The sequence below is a fragment of the Phocoena phocoena genome, chromosome 14 (assembly GCF_963924675.1).
Source record: "Phocoena phocoena chromosome 14, mPhoPho1.1, whole genome shotgun sequence".
NCBI classification, from domain to species: domain Eukaryota; kingdom Metazoa; phylum Chordata; class Mammalia; order Artiodactyla; family Phocoenidae; genus Phocoena; species Phocoena phocoena.
The window spans coordinates 9,146,890-9,168,449 of record NC_089232.1 but is presented as its reverse complement, the minus strand read 5'-3'; the positions used below and the strand labels follow the sequence as shown (position 1 = coordinate 9,168,449).

Genomic DNA, 21,560 nt, shown 5'->3' with positions numbered 1-21,560 from the left:
AAGGTCAGCGTGCCCAAATCACTACCCTTCCTATGTACTAGTGCGTAGGGCAAAGTTCTGACATGAGGGCTGTTTGCCTGGTTTGACCACTCTTGTCTCTGATGGTCAGGTAGCTGCATGTGTATTAATCCTTGAAGGGCCCCTGGACTTGATGGAGACACAGGAGGCCTCACTGAGAATGGCCGGATCCACGGGCTGGGCTGGGAGAGCTGCGTGCTGTTACTACCGCTAGTCAATACAGGCTCCCACGACTGTGCCCTGCCAGCCGCCGCCATCTCCAGTTCCTTCTCCTGGGGCCTTAGCCAGCCTGGATCTTACGGGCTCTTCTCCCTCCCACCTTCTAATTCTAGGGCTCAGACTTCATCGTCCCTTTACTGAGTCTCAGGAAAGTATATAAAAGCAGCAGCAGAAGAAATCACAAATCAGAGATCAAATCACAGATCATAGATTCAACTGCATAGAACTTTAAAATGTTCGATTCCCTAAAAAGATCGCAGACAAACATAAAGAGACAGCAAACTGAGAAATGTTAGACTTTATTCTGTAACAAGTCCCTACTACTCAAGGAGCACCCAAGATGAAAAGGGCAAAGTGGAGGTGACAGTTCCCAGAAAAGGAAAGAGAAGGAACCATGGCCTTCCCAGGGTCCATGGGGTCGCTTTCTATCCGCAGTAGATGTTTCTTATCAGAACATATTGTTCTTCTAGAGAAGAGTCTCCACTGGGGAAGGGGAGCCCAACGTCAAGTTCCCCTGTTCGCTCCTCTGCAGGTCCGAGTGAAGGTGTTTGAAGCCCGGCAGCTCATGGGCAAGGACATCAAGCCGGTGGTGAAGGTGGTCATCGGAGGCTACCAGCACCACACGCGGATCAAGATGGGAAATAACCCTTTCTTCAATGAGGTGGGCAGCACATGCCCTTCAGAGCCGAATGGGGGCACTTGGGCCAGGAGGGCCAGCCAAGGGCTGGGCATTTCCTGCCGGCAGCCAGCAAGCTTGTTCCCTGACACGGGTGCTTTCATTTGTTTGTTTCACAAACTCTTACTGGGCGTGGAGGGCCAAACACTGGGCTTGGCACAGGGAATAGAGAGCGAGTAATTCCGAGCCCTGCATGGGGGGAGCCAGTGGTCTCGGGGGAGCCTCCCGCATATGTGAACACATAAAGGATGACAACCGGGCAAGACTGCGGTGCGCAGGGATTGCAGCCGCGAAATGCAGGCCCTCTGTAGCCCTGGCCACTGCAGAAGTGCCACCTCATAGCATCGTGTCTGACACAGAAGGAACTCCAAGAACATGTACCGAATTAATCGATGACTAGACACCAAAGAAAAGATAAAAGCACGGCGGAGCAGGGGCTGGAGAGGACTCCGAAAAGGCAGGATGGGGAAAGATAATTCAGGAAAAAGGAATAGTGTTCTCAGAGGCCTGGAAAGGAGAAGCAGCAGGGCTGGTTGGCAGAACTGTAGACACGGGTGCAGTTGGAGGGGAGTGGCTGGAGGTGAGCCTTCAAAACGCCCTGGGGCCCCGTCATGGATGGGACTTGGGAGCCATGGAGGGATTCAAGCAGGAGAGTGACAGGGCCCGGTCTGCATCTGGGGGAGGAGGTTCTGGCTGCAGCAGGGAGTGGGGTGCAGTGGACAGAGAGGGCGATCTTTTTTTTTTGGCCGCGTTGCTCAGCTTGTGGGATCTTAGTTCCCTGACCAGGGATTGAACCCAGGCCCTCGGCAGTGAAAGCGCAGACTCCTAACCAACGGCCCGCCAAGGAATTCCCAGGGCGATCTAGAAAGAAGCGGGGGCTTGAATCTCCATCCCAGGGCAGTTAGCTGGGCCTTGGTCGGCTTCTGACAAGTCCTCCAGGGATCCCTTACCCCGCCCTTTGCTGGATAGAAAACCCCTCCAGGACCTGGCAGGCCTCTGCTTCTGTGGGAGGAGCGGTAGGTGGTAGTGAGCTGAAAGCCATTGAAATGGGTGAACAGCGGGGCAGAAACCTGCTAGTCTGAGGCTTCAGGCTTGCTGAGTCCCTGGGGGAAGTGGTGGAAGGAATGTCTCCTAACCACACTCTCTCTGCTTCAGATCTTCTTTCAGAATTTTTATGAGGTTCCTGCAAAATTCTTCGACGACACCATCTTAATCCAGGTGAGGAGCTGGACAGGGTGGGTCCACTTTCTTGTCCCACCTCAATTCTGGAAAGTGCGTCAGCCCCGCATCCTTACCTGTAGAGCTAGAGTCACATCAGATGGTCTTTCTGACCCCAAGGCAGCACCTCTGCCACCTTCTTTATCCCGGTAACCAGACACCCCATTCATTCATTCATCCAACAAATGTTATGGAAGGCCAACTGATAGGCCCTGAGCTCAGCTCCCAGGTGAACAAAGCAGCCTTTCCCATGTGCCAGGATTCTCATGCCACCCCTCAAATGTCCCCTCAACATGGGACATCCCTTTCTCCACTCAGAGGAAGCCCGGTAACAATGGTGAGCATGTATTTATCAAGTGCTTCCTATGTGCCCAGCACAGGGCTAAGGAGAGCAAGGCTTCTCCCTTGAAGAGCTTACATGTTCTTGAGAAATAGCCAGGACAGCATGCAGGGGAGAAAGTTGAGTGCAACAATTTGCTTTGTGGAGATCGAGTGAATTGTCCTCTCTGATCGATTTCCTCATCTGTAAAATGGAGCTGCCATATGTGAACTTCACAGGGCCCCTCTGAGAATTAAATGAGAAAAACTACACGGAAGTGTCAGCCATTAGGAAGCATTGAGTAAATCCTGGAGAATCCAGATGTACCCTTATGATTCCTCCCATGGGGCTGGGGGAAATTGGGCTTCTGAATAACTGAGATCTTTCTGGAAACTCCCCTGCAGGTGATGAATTCCTCAGTGATGAGATTCAATGCAGAGATCGGGAGATTCCAAGTGAGCACTGGACGGAGGAGGCGCGGTTTGGTGAAACAGTTACAGTGACCCGCCCTGGGCTCTATGTCTAAGTCTAGGGGAAAGGATTTTGATGCTACAAGATCCAGATTTGGATCCACCTACCAACTGGGTGATTTAGTCAAGTTATTCGGAGCCTCTACTTCCTCATCTGTAAAATGGGGCTAATAATATACTCAACCCACAGGGTCATTGTGAGGATTAAAGTATGTAACATTTATGAAAGCGCTGGGTTCCACGTTGAATCCCCCCACACTTATAACACTGTGGAAGCAGAGGACTCAAAAGGTCAACCTAATTGCTGGAGAAACCTAGAGAAAGATTGCTGCCTATGAAGACAAGAGTAAAAAGATTTGCTTTGGGAAAGACCCAGGTTGAGAAGTGAGGAAAGTTCACACGGTCATGAAGGGCTAAACTAAGATTCTCCAAATCCAGGAAGATCAGGAAAAGTTAGGGTTGCCAGATTAAATACAGGATGCCCTGGAAATTTTCAATCTTAAACAACAGGTACTTTTAAATATAAGTATATCGCCAGTATTTCATGACTCCTCATGAAATATTGCTTGGGACCTACGTATACTAAAAAAGTTGGCGTTGTCCAAATGCGGGTTGGAAAAGAATTTCCAGACATAAGGCAGAATGTAAAGAAGATAGAATTTATTAGAGGGAAGGGTCGCTGTCAGAACAGAGGGCCAACTTCCTAGTAGTCTGGGAGAGTCAAGCCCAAACGTGTGCTATTGATCAGTTTTTATAGCCAGGAAACAAAGGAATGGTCCGAGGTGAAATTTTCCTTTACCGATTGGTCGCGGCACATATACCTTCCTTCTATAGGATGGGAGTGGGACAGGACAGATGCCTTTCCTTATTTGGGACAGGTCCCATCGCCCAGGCGGGCGTCGCCCAGGTGGGCTCAGAAATTTCGTAACCATCGTAACATGGTAGGGAGGGTGATTAAGAGTCTGGTAGGGGGTGTACCGCTGAAACTTTTTCAGGCAGGGACGTCCTTTGTCCTTGAAGCACCATTGTCCTTGGAGCGCCACATCGTTTATCTGTAACTCTAATTTAAGCTGCCATCTGTATTTTCATTCGCTACATCTGGCAACTCATGGAAAAGGGCCCAGCCCTTGGGAAAGGCAAATTTAGGGCAAACCAAAGTAAGGTTTCTTTCTCACTACAGTACTTGTAATAAGCACAAGAAGGGTCATGACCTGCCCCTCCCCCACCTAACCCTCAAGGAAGCAGCACAGGTTTAGAAATTAAGAGATTCTAGAGAGGCTAGGTAGCAGGAGGTCAAAATGTGCTGTCTTTTTTTTTTAACATCTTTATTGGAGTATAATTGCTTTACAATGGTGTGTTAGTTTCTGCTTTATAACAAAGCGAATCAGTTATACATATACATATGTCCCCATATCTCTTCCCTCTTGCGTCTCCCTCCCTCCCACCCTCCCTATCCCACCCCTCTGGGTGGTCACAAAGCACCGAGCTGATCTCCCTGTGCTATGCGGCTGCTTCCCACTAGCTATCTAACTTACGTTTGGTAGTGTATACATGTCCACGCCACTCTCTCACTTTGTCACAGCTTACCCTTCCCCCTCCCCATATCCTCAAGTCCGTTCTCTAGTAGGTCTGTGTCTTTATTCCCATCTTACCCCTAGGTTCTTCATGACATTTTTTTTTCTTATATTCCATGTATATGTGTTAGCATACGGTATTTGTCTTTCTCTTTCTGACTTACTTCACTCTGTATGACAGACTCTAGGTCCATCCACCTCACTACAAATAACTCAATTTCGTTTCTTTTTATGGCTGAGTAATATTCCATTGTATATAGGTGCCACATCTTCTTTATCCATTCATTTTGACAAAGGCCACTGTGCGACTTCCAGACGATGACTGACTGTTGAATACGTTTTAGAGGTCAGGGAAAAACCTGAGCTTTTAAAAATATATATATTCCTTTTTTGGAAAATTTCAAACATACACAAAAGTAGAGAGAATGGTATCATGAATTCCCCCATCCCCATCACTCACCTTCCCCAATTCGGTGTCAATCATGTCATCATGTTTTATCTACACCTGGCCCCCTCCCTCTCCCCTACAGATTTTTTTTCTTTTTTCCCCCTACAGATTTGGAATCAAATCTCAGACATCATTTTATTTTTAAATATTTCATTACCTATTTCTAAAACATACAGATTTTATTAAGCATAACCAAAGACAATGACTACATCTAAACACCTTTTTATAATTCCTGGAGAGCACTAATATCTAGTCAGTGCTCGCGTTTCCCTAATTGTCTTGTGAATTCCATTTACAGTTTGTTCAAATCAGGATCCAAACCAGGTGCACACTGCAGTTGGTTAAAATGTTATTCTTAGGTGTATTTCATTCAGTTGGTCCTGCCCCCTAGTTTACCTTGCCATTTATTTGTTGAAGCAACTGGATAGTTTTTCCTGCAGTTTTCCCTCAGTCTGGATTTTGCTGGTTGTACCTCCAGGGGATCACTTCTCACGTCTCTCTGCCCAGGTATTTCCTATCTAGAGGCTAGATCAGACTTGGGTCAATTATTTGGCAAGATGATGTCACCAGGAGACACAGAACGACTGTTGGTCTCTTTTTATGTTGTTAACAGCTATTGATGATCACTGCCTAGATCTATGGCTTCGTTAGAGGTGACTGAGTTTCATTTTGGTTTGTTTTCTTCTAGCTTTATTGAGGTACAATTGACATACAATGAATTATACTATTTTATTTTATCAGGATCTTAGTCCCCCGACCAGGGATTGAACCCGGGCCAAGGCAGTGAAAATGCTGAGTCCTAACCACTGGACTGCCCGGGAATTCCCTACACATATTTTAAATGTATAATTTCATGTTTTAAAATATGTATACAACCATGAAACTGTGATCACAATCAAGGTAATGAACATATCTATCATACCTATCACCCTCCAAAGTTTCCTTGTGCCTCTTTGTAATTCTTCCCTCTTCCCCCAATCCTTCCTGCTCCCATCCCCAGACAACCACTGGTCTGCTTTCTGTAACTACACATTGCTTTGCATTTTCTAGAACTGTATATAAATGGAATCATACAGCATGTACTTTATTGTTGTTTGGCTTCTTTCAATCAGCACAATTATTTTGAGATTCACCCATGTTGTTGCATGGATCAATAGTTCATTCCTTCTTATTGCTGAATAGTATTCCATTTATGGATATACCACAGGTTGTTGATCCATTCATCTGCTGATGGACGTTTAGATTGTTTCCAGCTTGGCGCTATTAAAACAAAGCTGCTGGGCTTCCCTGGTGGCGCAGTGGTTGAGAGTCCGCCTGCCGATGCAGGGTACATGGGTTCGTGCCCCGGTCTGGGAAGACCCCACGTGCCACGGAGCGGCTGGGCCCGTGAGCCATGGCCACTGAGCCTGCGCATCTGGAGCCTGTGCTCCGCAACGGGAGAGGCCACAGCAGTGAGAGGCCCACGTACCGCAAAAACAGAAACAAAGCTGCTGTAACACTGATGTATAAGTCTTAGTATGGACCTATGCTCTGATGTCTCTTGACTAAATATGTAGAAGTGAAATGACTATCTCATATGGTAGGTGTGTGTTTAACTTTTAAAGAAAATTCCTAGCAGTTTTTTCCCAAAAATTCCAGATAGGTTCTACCATTTTATATTCCCACCAGCAGTATATATTAGAGTTCCAGTTGCTCCACATTCTTATGCAAACTTGATACTGTCCATCTTTTAAATTTTGGCTCTTCTAAGTATGTGTGGTGGTATCTTGTTGTGATTATAATTTACACTTCCCTGATGATGTTGAGCATCTTTTCAAGTATTTGCTATCTAACTTCTTTGATGAAGTGTCTGTTCAAATTTTCTGCTTGTTTTCATTGGGTTGTTTGTTTTCTTACTATGGAGTTTTGAGATTTTCTTATATATTCTGGATACAAGTCCTTTATCAGATAAATGATTTGGAAATATGTTCTCCCAGTATATCACGTCTCCTTTCATTTTCTTTTCTTTCTTAAGGGTTCTTTTTTTAAAAAAAATAATAAGTTTATTTATTTATTTATTTTTGGCTCTGTTGGGTCTTTGTTGCTGCACGTGGGCTTTGCGGCGAGCAGGGGTTACTCTTCATTGCCGTGCGCGGGCTTCTCATTGTGGTGGCTTCTCTTGTTGCAGAGCACGGGCTCTAGGCACACAGGTTTCAGTAGTTGTGGCACGTAGACTTAGTAGTTGCGGCACACGGGCTCTAGAGCGCAGGCTCAGTAGTTGTGGTGTACAGGCTTAGTTGCTCCGCGGCATGTGGGATCTTCCCGGACCAGGGCTCGAACCCATGTCCCCTGCATTGGCAGGAGGATTCTTAACCACTGCGCCACCGGGGAAGCCCTCTTTCCATTTTCTTAACAGTGTCTTTCAAAGAGCAGAAGTTTTACATTTCGATGAAGTCCAATTTATCAAAAATTTCTTTTATGGACTGTGTTTTTGTTGTTGGATCTAAGAAATCTTTGCCTACCTAACCCAAGGGGCTGACTGAGCTTTAAAGCAGGCCTACATGCAAAACTTGGGGCTTGCTCTATGGACCCTTCCAAGGGTGGCCTGAATGTTCTGCAGTACCTTGCCCCACACCACCTTCAATCCTGTGCATCCCTCAGGCCTCAGGGAGTCAAAAACTGTCTCCCAGGGGAAAGGGAAAACCCATAGTCTCTTTACCAAATCCTCCCTTGACCATCCTCTTCCCCAGGACGGGAGACACCTTTCCACGCCCCCCAGGGGTAGGGAAGAATAACGCTGTGTTGGCCAGCAGTGCTGGTGGTGGTCAAGAATCCTTTCAATCCAGGCCACCTCACTTACTAGTTGTAAAACTCTGGGCTCTTCTCTCAAACTCAGTATCCTCCCCTGTAGAGTGGAGGTGATAATGGCCTCCACTATGATAATGGCCCAACTTCCAGGTCGTTGTAAAGATTAAAGGAATTAGGGTGGAACGAGTACTCATACTGTCATCAAGTTGGTTGGCTGGAGGCCCTAACTAATCCTTACTCTATTCTTATCTTTTCAGACAGATATTGGGTTCATCTACAACTCTCCAGGTAGGTAGCAGTTGTTGGAAATATGTGTGTCTTCTGAGAAAAAACCAGGTCAGGTGTTGAAATCATCTCAAAATCCCTGTATGTTCAACACATGGGAGGAGAGTATTAGAAGGTGTGAATTATTTTCTGTACTTAACATTTTACTGTACTTCATGGTATTTTATCTTGCTTTATAATAATATCTTTCTCTACAAAAATCAAAGCATCTCTTTGGGTCAAATGCTCATTTTTTCTTGCAGCCTTGGGTTGAATTTCTATGCCAGTGTTTGAATTTTGTTGCTGTTGTTGTTTATTTAATTTCTTTTAATTGAAGTATGGTTGATTTACAATGTGTGGCCAGTGTTTGAATTTTGAGTAGACCTGACCATAACATACATACCAGGTTGAGGTTGGGACTTAGGGTTGGGGAAAATATTTGCCTCTCTCAGACCAGGACAGTAACAACTATAAGTTCCCTGGATGGGAAAGGAGGGTCCCTATTTCCTAAAGGCAATAGCAGGCAGCTTTGGCTTAAAGGTAGGAGTGACTCCCGTTTCCCCCTGCCCCTGGCTGGGAACCAAAATATATGAGACACGTTTCCACACCCGTCTCCTACAGAAGCAAAGGCTGGTTTCAGGGAAGAAGAATAGAGGCTGGAGGCTGGTCTCCCATGGGCCCTCTGCCTCTCCAGGTCACACACTCCTGAGGAAATGGCTTGGCCTCTGCCAGCCAAATGAACCCAGCAGTGGTGTAAGAGGCTACCTGAAAGTCACCATCTCTGCCCTCGGTGTGGGAGACCAGGCACCGGTGAGGCTGTCCCCCCAACACCCCAGGAACATTTCCTACCCTGGCTGCTTCCGTGGGGCCCCCCCGTGGGCTCCCCAAGAGGCCATTGTTCCTTCACATGCTTTCATTTGTCCACTGTGTCCCTTCAGGGTTGTCCATCCCCACCCCAACCAAGCGGAAGGTTGGGGAAGCCAAGTCTGGTGGCCGTGACCTCCCTAAGACTCTGACCCTATTAGCTCTCTGGTCTCTCCAGGTAGATCAAAAGCTGACCTATAGGGCTGATGACACTGACATTCAGATCTTCAAGTCATCGGTGGTGCCCATCAATATGGCCTACTTACAATTCTTCATCTACTGCGCCGAGGATCTCCACCTCAGTCAGTCAGGGCGGGGGAGGGGCTGACCCTGAGGTTCCCTACCTGGTGGCACTCTGGTTTCTCCTGGGGCTCCCCAGTTCCGTCTTGACACTACGATTTGTGGTGGGGGAGAGAGGGAGACTGAAATCTGCCAAGAATGGTTTTATGAAGGTCCCTTTAAAATGGGCCATGTGCCCCTGCCCTGTCTTTGATGCCCAGATGCAGACTCAAGGTTCCCTATGCCAGGCCCCACCCCCGCTGCTGTTGTGTGCCAGGACACACAACAGCACATGGAGACAGAGTGGAAATGGGAGGTGTCTGCCCAGGGGGCACCAAACCAAATTATGGGGGAGGGTTTTAAGTTGTTCTGTCACTTCTCCATTTCCTTCTGAAAAAAAAAAATGCTGCTATCTCAGAAATCTTTTAACTTCTTTGCTCTTAGAGAAACACCACTTAGTGAGTCCTATGTTGGAGGTGGAACTAATTGGGGAAAAGGTAAGCGTAAAAATGGTCTGAGACTTAGAGAAATTGGCACCTAAAAAAAAATGGTGTGGAGGAAAAGTGGCCAGGACCCCAGGTGTTGTATCCCAGTTCTTCCATTTATGGGTGATATGACCCTACTGGACCCGGGCCTCTGTGAAGGTGGAGGCCATGGCTTAGTCAGCCTGTATCCCAGAGCTGTGCCCAGTGCCCTGCATAGAGAAGATGCCCACCGAAAACCAAACATCCAAATGCACGGATGAGTGGACAAGTGGATGAAGCAACATGCCCGCAAATGCACAACTGAAACTGTCACCGTCCGCTTTGGACCTCAGTTTCTTCATCTAGAAGTTGAAGGTTCTGGGCAAGAGAGTTGCTGACATTCCATGAACCTCTATGAACATATGGTAGCATTTTCCAAAGGGTGTTGATGGATGTTATGTGCAAAAAAAAGATCGCATGTTCAAATCTGGGGAATGCTGGGTTGGATATGTTTCAGAATTCATCAACCATCATTTCCACCATATTCTACCTATTAGAAGAAGTCATTAAATCCAGCCCATACGTGAGGGGAGGGAGGTTAGTGTCCGTCTTTTGAAGGGGAGAGTACCAAAGGGAGGTGTGGACATATTTTGAAGCCACCACACTGAGTATTTATTTCCCAATGAGTGGTTTAGGAAACCTGGAAGTAGGTGAGATACTGTTGGGTGGTAGAGGCACACATTTTTTCAAAAATTTTAGTATTTCTGTGTTTTTCTTAGAGTGTATGAAAAAGTTCAAGCAGTTCAACTAACCCTTGGTTTCACTGACATGATTGCTTAGAATAAGGCTAGGTTTAAAAATGAAGTCAAGTGATGTTTTAGAAAGGGTGATACCATCAGCATTGTTATTGCTGACTTTTTATTGGGATCTTAGAGTTTATCTAACAAAATCTATGTGCTTGCACTGATATAATAAAGTTAGTAACCCTGTATCTATTTAAAAGTTAATTGAAAGCTGATTTAAGGGAAAATATGAAGGAGTCTGGATCTAGGTAGCTACTCAAAGGACCAGAGTTGTAGTGGATGAGAAGTTGTCAAAGTGTCTTTGGACCAGGGATTCCCATGACCAGCCTTGTGCTGCAGACAGGTTCACCTGTGGGCTGGACCGGAAGGGCTGGGAGGTGAGGCCAGTGGAGGGAAGAGGGGACAGGCTGGCACTGACACTGCTTTGGGATGTTCCCAGCTCAAGACACACGTGCGGATGCAAACCGAGAGCCCGATATGGAACCAGATCCTGACCTTCCAGATTCAGGTATTGCTGTGCCATCACGCCCGCCCTCTTCCTCCTGCACCACAAACAGAAGGGCGTTTGGGTGTTTGTGGGGGTGTGTGGATGGAAGGTAGGGGCCACAAAGCACGGCGGGAGGGGGCGGGGACTCTGCCTGATAGGGAGCATGAGGAAGCCCAAGACATATTACAGAGAACCTTACTTGAAATGAATGGGGGGAATTTCCTGGCAGTCCAGTGGTTAGGACTCTACGCTCCCACTGCTGAGGGCCTGGATTCGATTCCTGGTCGGGGAACTAAGATCCCACAACCACGTGCTGTGAGGCCAAAAAAAAGGGAAACCAATAAATGACCCAGATGATTTCAGCTAATGATCAAGGAGGCTAGGTTAAAAAAAAAAAAAAAAAAAAAGAAATGCGTCTTCCCTGGTGGCGCAGTGGTTGAGAGTCCACCTGCCGATGCAGGGGAAACGGGTTCGTGCCCCGGTCCGAGAAGATCCTACGTGCCGCGGAGCGGCTGGACCCGTGAGCCATGGCCGCTGAGCCTGTGCGTCCGGAGCCTGTGCTCCACAGCGGGAGAGGCCACAACAGTGAGAGGCCCGCGTACCGCCAAAAAAAAAAAAAAAGAATGGACCCTACAACTGAACTTCCAGAGAACTTAAACGTGCCCTTTCACCTACATAAAAAAAGAAAAAGCAATCACTTTCAAGACTCATTCTAAATTGTATTATGCATTTTCTTATCTTCTAGGCAATGCACCCTGAATATAATTATAGCTCTTTGTTGATGGCTTAGAGGCACTACAGGAACACAGTTACATGCTGGCTACATGTAGTGTGGGGCTGTTTGTTCCCACATTAAATGGCCCCAACATGCTCTTCTCTGTGGGGTTCTGTAGTCTGATTTCTAAAGCCTTTCAGTCCTTCTCAGTCACCTATCAGCGGTGTGGATGTCAGTTTTCTCCAAGCCCTGGGAGAGCCTTGATTGCCTTTTGACTCCACGCCAGGCTTCTAAGAGCTGTGTGTAAAATAAGGGTATGCAGTGTGAGAGAGAACTTGGGCACTCCCATAAGTGAGAGTGTACAGAACTTTGTGTGGCATCTGTCTGGCTACCCAGGGAGTGTTTTGCTTTCCTTATACCTACCTTACATTTGTGTGACGTGAAATTAGCTACCCTTCTGTGGACCCTCCTCCCTGCTTCTCGTAGAATCTTCTGCCTCCTCGTGAGTCATCTTTTTTTTTTTTTTTTTTTTTAATTTACTTTTGGCTGCGTTGGGTCTTCGTTGCTGCGCACGGGCTTTCTCTAGTTGCAGCGAGCAGAGGCTACTCTTTGTTGTGGTGCGCGGGCTTCTCATTGTGGTGGCTTCTCTTGTTGTGGAGCACTGACTCTAGGCACGCGGGCTTCAGTAGTTGTGGCACGTGGGCTCAGTGGTTGTGGCACACGGGCTCTAGAGCACAGGCTCAGTAGTTATGGCTCACAGGCTTAGCTGCTCCGTGGCATGTGGGATCTTCCCGGACCAGGGATCAAACCCACATCCCCTGCATTGGCAGGCGGATTCTGACCCACTGCGCCACCAGGGAAGTCCCCATGAGTCATCATTTTTAACCATTCCTCATAATCCCCACCTTCTTGGGTGACTTTATAGATTCTTAAAGTAGGGAGAGATTTTAGAGGGGGCCCAGTCCATCCCCCACCCTTGCTCCCTCCCACCTTTTCTAGCTGTGATGAAGCTCATGGCTGGAATCCTTAGTTTCTCTGTGGATGCTTAGGGCCTTGGATGTCCTCGCTCACATTCAGCTTCCTTCAGGCTCAGAAGACAGTGGGGAGGTGCAGTCAGGGGGGCCAGGTCCCCCTTCATCCTTGAAAGAGGGCTTCCAATGTCTGAAGATGTCCAAACACACTCTGGACCCTCACCCATTTCCTGAAGACACAGTCTCCGGCGCTGGGGCGATTTGGGTGCAGGCCTCATTGTCACTAGCCCTCTGGAAGTGCAGCAGGCAGATGTGAACTCACTCGGAAGTGGCGGGATGACTGCACAGCCAGTGGCATCTGAGAACAGCTGGTGAGGGCCCCAGCAAGGCAGGCTGCAGGGGGCGCGCTGCTGAAAATGGTCTGTGCCAGTTAGCAGTTCAAGGGCTCCCGGACAGGAGGGGAATCAAGACAAGGAACTGGGAAAGGGGAGGAGACTTCCCAAGGATGGATGAACAGATGGTTCCACCATAAATTCAAATATGGAGGGTTTGGTACTTTGGAAGACCTGGATGCCCAACGACTCCCATCTCTCCACTTCCAGTGTCCTTCCTTAACCTGGGTGATCTCCTCGTAGCTTACTAATCAGATGCTCAGCTGGAAAGCCCTTTCTTTCCCCGCTCCCCCTGACCCTCGGCTTCCATGGCAAGGGGAAAAGGAGAGGGGAGTGGAGAACTGAGGACCCCAGGCCACACCCCAGGAACTGCTGTGAGCAGAGAGGAGGCTCCAGCTGAGAGGATTTGGGGCCCACTCAGGCCTCACCCCTAACAGCTCTGTTTTATACGTGGATTTTTTGTTTTTATAACTGAGGGCAGAGCAGAGGTAAGACTCAGAAGCTTGGGTTCCAATCCTGATTCTACCCCTTACCGTGCGATCTCAAGCAAGTCCCTCTCTGGGCCTCAGTCCCGCTCGGTAAATAGGGACAGTCAGGCCTTGCCAGAGTGGGTAGGGGCTCTGCATGTTACATGAGAACTTCAGGAACTCAGCCTCTCTGTGCCACAGTGTTCCTGTCTGAAAATAGGAATAATCATAGCTCCTGGCTTCTGGGGTTGTAGGCGGGGTGGGTCTCTCAGGTGATCCACGTAGACCATTCAGGACATGCTGAGGACAACAGAAGCCTCCCCAGAGTGGCAGCTGTTATGATTTACTCTTTGAGGAGATAGATGTCCTGCTGTTTAAAGGTTAGGTGCTAGGGAATTCCCTGGCGGTCCAGTGGTTAGGACTCCATGCTCTCAGTGCTGAGGGCCCAGGTTCAATCTCTGGTCGGGGAACTAAGATCCCACAAGCTGCGGGGCATGGCCAAAAAAAAATTAAATTAAATTAAATTAAAATAAATAAATAAAGGTTAACTGCTAAACGTGAGGAAGACATTGGAGGCCTACAACCTCCCCATGAGGCTTGGTAAACAGGCCTCCAGACTGAAGGGCCGTGTGAGGACTGCAATCATGCAGCCCAAAGTAGGCTGGACTCTGGTCCACTAGGACCCGATTTATTTTATAAAATTTATAAAATAAATTTTATACATTTATTTATTTATTTGTTTTTATTTTTGACTGTGTTGGGTCTTCGTTGAGGTGCGTGGACTTCTCATTTTCATGGCTTCCCTTGTTGCAGAGCACCGGCTGTAGGCACACAGGCTTCAGTAGTTGTGGCACGCGGGCTCAGTAGTTGTGGCTCGCGGGCTTAGTTGCTCTGCGGCATATGGGATCTTCCCAGACCAGGGCTCGAACCCATGTCTCCTGCATTGGCAGGTGGATTCTTAACCACTGCACCACCAGGGAAGCCAGGTCCACTAGGGAGCTTATGTAATGAGGGACCATTTTAAGAATAAGAATACAAAATGATCATGGGACACAGTCCAAGGCCTTTCCCAGGCCCTTGCAAAGGGCCGATGCAGTGGGGGGCCCACAGCCAAAGGTCCATAAGCTCCCATGGTCAGTCCCACTGGGCTCACTGGTAACCGAGCCAGGCCTTGACCCAGACTCAGGACTTTCCACCTGCTCCCAGTTTCGGAGGCCCAGGCCATCCGAGCAGGCACCCACTGCCCCTCTCGCTTGCCCCTTGCAGCTGCCCTGCCTCTCCAGCTACATCAAGTTCAGAGTCTTGGACTGGTGAGCAACTGGGTGGAGACTGGAAAACACGCCAGGGAGGAAGAAATCAGAGCTGGGCCAGGGGCTCAGCCTGCAGGGTGTGTTTCTCTCCAGCCCCGGGAACAAGTGCCATGATGAGATCGGGACAGTCAGCCTGTCCCTCAACCAGATCTCTTCCACTGGAGCAGAAATAGAAGGCAAGCAAGCCCCCGGCCCCGCCTCCTGCACCTCTCCCACCCGGACCTGGGGGCCCTTCTCACCCTCTCCCCTTGCAGGCATGTACTCTGGCTTCCTCCCCTGCTTTGGCCCCAGCTTCCTGACTCTCCATGGGGGTAAAAAGGCCCCTTTCAGGATCAAGGAGGAAGACGCTGTAAGCTTCTCATGTCAGCTCTAGGGAACAGAGGAGGTAAAACCAACCATGTGTAAGGCACCGGGGCCTGGGAACTGCCTGGGGAGGGCCAGGCCCTGGTTTCTGTCCGCCACACTCCAGTAGAGGACTTGAAGTCTGTACATAAATGGCCATATAAATACGGGGCATGTGCTGTGGCACAAGAAAGGAACAGATGGAGTGCTCTGGGCAGTCACTGAGGAAGGGACGTTGAGATGAGACCTCAGGTAAGAGTTTCGGCAGGTGGAACGTCATAGGCAACAAAAGAAACAGCACAGGTAAATGTGGAAAAGCCCTGGGTTATTCAAGACTGGTGGTAAATGCCAGAAAGCCAATTGGCGAAAGAAGGGAATGGGGCTGGGAAGGAATCTGAGTGAGGAAGAGCTGCAGAAACCAGGACCTCGATGCCATTAGGAGACTCTCCCATGCTCACTCCATCTCTCATCTCTCCTGCTCTTTCCTGGGCCTCATTCGTTCCTACTGCAGTCTTGCCTCCCTGCTGGGAAGAGGACCATAGAAGCCTCTACTAGGGAAGGCCAGGGAAGCATTCTAATTGGCCTTCCTAGGTCATGTGTGCTCCCCTTTGACCAATCACTGTTGCTGAGGAGGCGGGGCCTGTCCTGATTGGCCAGGATGGGATAATTCAATAGGTGCCACGGTCCCCTCCAAGCATGAAGGGTTTACCAGGAACAGGGCCCATCAGGTGGGCCAGCAGGTAGAACTGCATGAAGGGGAAGAGTGGACCTAAGGGTGTAGAAGATGGCTCAGGGCCCAGAGGTTTCCAGGCATGGCCGTGACTGGAGTTTCTGGAATTCCTCCCTGGGACTGTGGTCAGCCCTAGGTAGGAAGTTACAGGACAACCCTGTCCTTCCTACAGAGGTTTCAGGGGAGACTTTCCTGGTTGTTTTTTTTTTTTGTCTCTCATCCCTTTTCTCGCCGTTTTCCTTCCTGTCACACTAGACTATTCCCAACATCGTTAAGGATGGTTTAGCTTATCGAGGCCGAGTCTTCCTGGAGTTAATCACCCACGTCAAGTCCCGTCAAGATGCTGTGATGAAGGATCTCTCCCGAGATGTCATCAGCATAGAGGTAACCACAGGAACCAGGTAACCCAGGAAGAAGGAGCTCCTCTGCCTGCCCCTGGTCTGCTGTGGGTCCCGCTTCTGACATTGCAAGAGGCCCTGGCCAGCAGTGGAATGAGCTTTTTGGATGTGTGAGGATGTTTGGTCGATCCACCTGAGTCTTTGCTAAGCCCCTATGGGGGCTTCCTGCCGTGCCAATCCCAGGAGGTTAGGGGACCCAGTAAAGACAAGGCTTCAGTTTAAGAGATGTGTAATCCAATTAAGGAGAAATGATGTTCTAAGGAGCCTGGATTTCTTCCTGAAGGCCAAGGAGGGTCACTGAGGCAGGAAGGGGCAGGAGGAACAGAGTCAGGAAGAGACTGGAAGGGAGTAAATTGGGCCACCCACTTAGGAGGAATGGGGACACAGTTACAGGGGAGGAGAACTGGAGAGGAGGGAGCAGGTACCAGAGACCCTCTGGAAACAACGATCAGAGCCACTGACCGACAGGACACTAAGAAGTGAGGCTGACTCCCCTTTTCTGCCTCAGGTGACGAGGTGGGAAGGTGGGGGGCGTACATCAACATGGGCTCCCCAAGGGAGGAACAGGTCTGGGGGAGATGATGAGTCCCACCTTTGACGTGTGCTTGTGAGACACCCACGAAGACCAGTCCTCAAGGCTGCTAGACAGCCAGATGTGTCATCAACACACATCCAAGGATCTATCCAAGGTTCTGGAGGAATTGCCCTGGGGAGTAGGTGGAGTGAAAGGAGAAGGGAGCTGAGGCTGGAGCCCATCAGGAAGCACAGCCTATGAGACTGGAGGAGGAGGAGGGTGACTCTGCAGAGAGACGGAGGGGGAGTCTGCAAAGCGGAGAACTGAGGCAGCCTCCGGAGGGGAGAGTTGCAGAAAGGAGCGAGCAGCGATCTGAATGTGGAGGAGAGAAGGGCTGAGGACCCAAAAGCGTGCGCTGGTTATTAGGAAGACACCAGTAGCCTTGCGTCAGGAGAGAAGCCAGGCTGCCTTGGGCGGGAGGGAGAAGTTACAGACGGTGCATAGAGGCAAGTGCATAGAAACTTGGCTGCAAAGTTGAAGGAGATAAGATCAGGTTACAGCTAGATAGTGGCTCAGATGGGAGAAGGAGGGTTATTTTTTAAGAGGGGGAGACTTGAGCTAGTGAGCAGACTGGGAGAATGCATAAGTAGGGCAGAGGTAGACAGTGGAAATGAGAGAGGGGCTCACATGATGGACAGAGGACCTGAGCAGACGGACTCACGGTGGGAGGATGGGGTTTGACAAAAGCCAAGAGCAGATTTGTGTGTGTATGCATCCTCCACCCCGCACCCCTGCCCACACTCGGTCTCATCCGATGGGGGGCATTTAGGCAAAACGGAGAGGGGTGGGGGTGGCCCAACTCAGAGTCTAGCCTGACCAGGGAGAAGACCCTCCTGCCCGATTTCAGGAAGAGGAGGAGCCAGGGCCGGCTGGGTGGAGGGGGCCAGGTGACGGAAGTCCTGGGAGGAACTTCCCTTGGTCAGCCAGGTGAGTGGGAGTCAAGGCAGGATTTTGAGGGGGGCGGGGGTTCAGTGATGGTCTAGGTCACCCTGAATAGAAGCAAAGGTAGCTTTTGAAGGAAAGTGGGCACCTCATGCTCGCCTCCCTGCCTGTCTCTATAGCCTTGTTCATCCCTTGGCTTACGCACTGGGGATGTGGTGGGTTGTTGTTTTAGAAGCACCAGAACCGCCAAAAGTATGGACTGTGCGTCATCTTCCTTTCCTGTACCATGATGCCCAACTTTAAGGACCTGATACAATTCGAGGTCAGCATTGGTCACTATGGAAACAAGACGGACCTGAGTTACAAGCCTCTCGTCTCCACCACACAGTACAGCCAAGTGATATATGATGGTAAGAGTCAGATCCAACGAAAGAGTAGAGAGCAGCCAGTGCATGCTGGGCTCTGTGTTGGCCCTTTTAATGGTATTAGCTCACGGTACATTCACAGGCATCGTTAACCCACATTTAGACGTGAGGAAAGTGAGCTTCAGGGAGGTGAAGTTACCTGCCAAACATTGCACAGCTAGCTAGTAGGTGGTGAACCCACGACAAGAACTGAAACTAGGTTTTGACTTCAAGTCCTTCTCTACACTACATTCCACACCACAGCTTCCCAACCTCATCTTCTTTCCTGCTACTCTGAACCACCCCCATCCAGCCATGTGGCTACCATCCACTACTCACCTGCCCACCTTCCATCCATCCTTCAATCCACTTATCCACACATTCATCCATTCAACTACCACCCATCCACTAACCCAATCACGCAACCAACCACCCATCCACCCGTCCATCCTTTCATCCAACGTATACTCATTGGACACTTCTATGGGGCACTATAAGTTTCTCGAAGTGCAGTCCCTAGGCCAGCCCCATCAACGTCACCTGGGAACTGATAGAAATGCATATTCTTGGCTTCACCCCACACCTACAGAAGCAGAAAACAGAACAGCAATCTGCGTTTCAACAAGCCCTCCAGGTGACTGGGATGCGTGCTAAAGTTTGAGAATCACTGCTCTAGAGGAACACTATCTCACTTTCATCTTTGTCAGCTTCACCCTCTCATCACCCATGGAGGGCTTTCCATGCATCCCCCTTGTCTGCCTGTTTTTTTTTTTTTGGTGGTACGCAGGCCTCTCACTGTCGTGGCCTCTCCCGTTGCGGAGCACAGGCTCCGGACATGCAGGCTCAGCGGCCATGGCTCACGGGCCCAGCCGCTCCGCGGCATGTGGGATCCTCCCGGACCGGGGCACGAACCCGTGTCCCCTGCATCGGCAGGCGGACTCTCAACCACTGCGCCACCAGGGAAGCCCAAGGGGAGATATTCTTGTTCCCTTCCCTTCTCTTCTCCTCTCCTCCCCTCCTCTCACCTCTTTTCCCCTCCTCCTCCTTCTTCCCCTTCCTCTTCCCCTCTCTCTCTGATTCAGGAGACGTCTCTGGAAGTAGCCACATCCCTTCAGAGATCCCAGCTTAACTCCCATCTCTCCATGGTTCCAGACTTGGCCAGGCAGCCGCTCCTCTGCAGTTTCACTACTGGTTGGGCATCATTTTCTGATTGGTTCCCCGTGCAGCAAACTCAGTGATGCAGCCATGGCTCTGCTTTTGTCTCTGGTCATACCACTGTGTCCCTTCCCCCCAGCGCTGGAAGTAGTAGCTTCTTCCTCTAGGTACTAATGTCTCAGTAACTTCAGTTTCCCCTTTTTGATCTCTTGGCCCTTTCATAAACATGTTTTCTCTATCAAATCCCCTCTGTTTCAAATATCTGGTATGATGTTTTCTTTTCCTGGCTGCATCCTGATTATCCTCCATAAATGTTGTACCATTGTACACTCCTGCAATGTGAGAGCCTTATCAAAATCTGGCATAGGGGCTTCCCTGGTGGCGCAGTGGTTTGGAGTCCGCCTGCTGATGCAGGGGACATGGGTTCGTGCCCCGGTCCGGGAAGATCCCACAGGCCGCGGAGCGGCTGGGCCCGTGAGCCATGGCCGCTGAGCCTGTGCATCCGGAGCCTGTGCTCCGCAACGGGAGAGGCCACGACAGTGAGAGGCCTGCATACAGCAAAAAAAAAAAAAAAGAAAAGAAAAATATCTGGCATAAACTTTTGGATTTTTATCAGTCCGATAAGTGAAAAACGGTATTTTGGTGTAGTTGTCATTTGTATTTCTTGCATTATAAATGAGGTTAGACATATTTTCATATGTTTAAAAGTCATTTGTATTTCCCTTGGTGTTAGTTGACTGTTTATATAATTTTCTCTTTTATTCTATTGGGATGTTAGCCATTTTCTTATTGATTTCTAGGATCCCTTCAAATATTAAGGAAATTAGGCCTTTGCGATATGAGCTCTAAATATATATCTTCTATTTGTCTCACAGCTTTGCTTATGGTGTTCTGGGTTTTTTTTTCCCCCCATGAAAACTTTTTTTTTTTAACGTATGCAAACATTTGTTTTATGGCTTCTGGCTTCTGAGTCATAATTAGATCTTTTCCACTCCAAATTTATTAAGGAATTCTCCAATGTTTCTTTCTAGAAGTTTGTGGTTTCTTAAAGTTTCATAACGAATGCATTTTCTCTTTCTGATTTTTTTTTTCCCCTATAGATTTCTTCATTTCTTTGTCCAGCTGCCCAAAGGCTCTTTCTTTATCTTGAAAGTCCAATAACTTCAGTAGGTTGTGGCCGCATGTTCATCCTCCGGGGGTGGTCTTCCCTGGCATATGGTGGATCTTTCAATATGTAGATTCAAGTCTTCTTTTCTTTTGTTAGTAATTTATTTAGTGGTGTAATTTACATACCATAAAACCCACTTGTTTTGTACCATTCAATAAATGTTCGTAAATTCACAGACTTGGACAGCCATCACTGTGCCCCATCTTACACCCTATCTCCCCAAGAAAGCCCTCATGTTTGTTTGGAGTCATTCTGGCATTCCCATCCCAGGGCCCACGCAACTACCAATCTCCTTCTGTCTCTGTGTATTTACTTTTTCTGGACTTTTCATATTAAAAGGCATCACACAATATGTGGCCTTTTGCATCTGGCCTTCACTTGGCATAATGTTGTAGAGGCTTATCCATGGTGTAGCATACATCAGTCCTTCGTTCGTTTTTTGTTTTTTTGTTTTTTCCAAAATCTCTTCCCTCTCTCTCTCTCTCTCTCTCGCTGTTTTGCTTTTTATTTTTTTTTTAATTTATTTATTTTTGGCTGTGTTGGGTCTTCATTTCTGTGCGAGGGCTTTCTCTAGTTGCGGCAAGTGGGGGCCACTCTTCATCACGGTGTGCGGTCCTCTCACTATCGCGGCCTCTCTTGTTGCGGAGCACAGGCTCCGGACGCGCAGGCTCAGTAATTGTGGCTCACGGGCCTAGTTGCTCCGCGGTACGTGGGATCCTCCCAGACCAGGGCTCGAACCCGTGTCCCCTGCATTGGCAGGCAGATTCTCAACCACTGCGCCACCAGGGAAGCCCCTTCATTCGTTTTTATTGCCTAATAGTATTCCATCATACACACGTATCATTCATCATTTGTTAATCCACTCATTAGTTCATGGTCACTGTGTTACCTCTACTTCTTGTCTATTATGAAGGAAGCTGCTATGAATGTTTATGTACAAGCCTCTGTGTGGACATATAGTTAGAAGTGGAATAGCTTTTTAAGACACTGCCAGACTTTTCTAAGGTGCCTGCACCATTTTACATTCCCTCAGCAATGCGTGATGCTGCAGTCTCTTCACATCCTCAACAATGTTCGTTATTTCCTCTTTTTATGTATTTATTACTGTGGACATGCATCTCATTGTGGCTGTAATTTGCATTTCCCTAATATCTAATGATAC

The 21,560-nt window shown here is 48.6% G+C and overlaps 1 protein-coding gene across 1 annotated transcript in view; it reads left to right on the top strand.

Annotated features, from left to right (window-relative positions):
- The window catches only part of FER1L5 (fer-1 like family member 5), a 51,198-nt gene that overhangs the window by 6,653 nt on the left and 22,985 nt on the right, over positions 1 to 21,560 (top strand). The window contains exons 7-19 of the mRNA XM_065891148.1: positions 770 to 898; positions 2,069 to 2,131; positions 2,855 to 2,905; positions 7,987 to 8,017; positions 8,688 to 8,803; positions 9,036 to 9,159; positions 9,581 to 9,633; positions 10,843 to 10,911; positions 14,702 to 14,745; positions 14,839 to 14,921; positions 15,000 to 15,094; positions 16,073 to 16,201; positions 17,904 to 18,081. Of these exons, the coding sequence (XP_065747220.1) occupies positions 770 to 898; positions 2,069 to 2,131; positions 2,855 to 2,905; positions 7,987 to 8,017; positions 8,688 to 8,803; positions 9,036 to 9,159; positions 9,581 to 9,633; positions 10,843 to 10,911; positions 14,702 to 14,745; positions 14,839 to 14,921; positions 15,000 to 15,094; positions 16,073 to 16,201; positions 17,904 to 18,081 (1,165 nt within the window). The remainder of the gene's footprint in view (positions 1 to 769; positions 899 to 2,068; positions 2,132 to 2,854; positions 2,906 to 7,986; positions 8,018 to 8,687; positions 8,804 to 9,035; positions 9,160 to 9,580; positions 9,634 to 10,842; positions 10,912 to 14,701; positions 14,746 to 14,838; positions 14,922 to 14,999; positions 15,095 to 16,072; positions 16,202 to 17,903; positions 18,082 to 21,560) is intronic.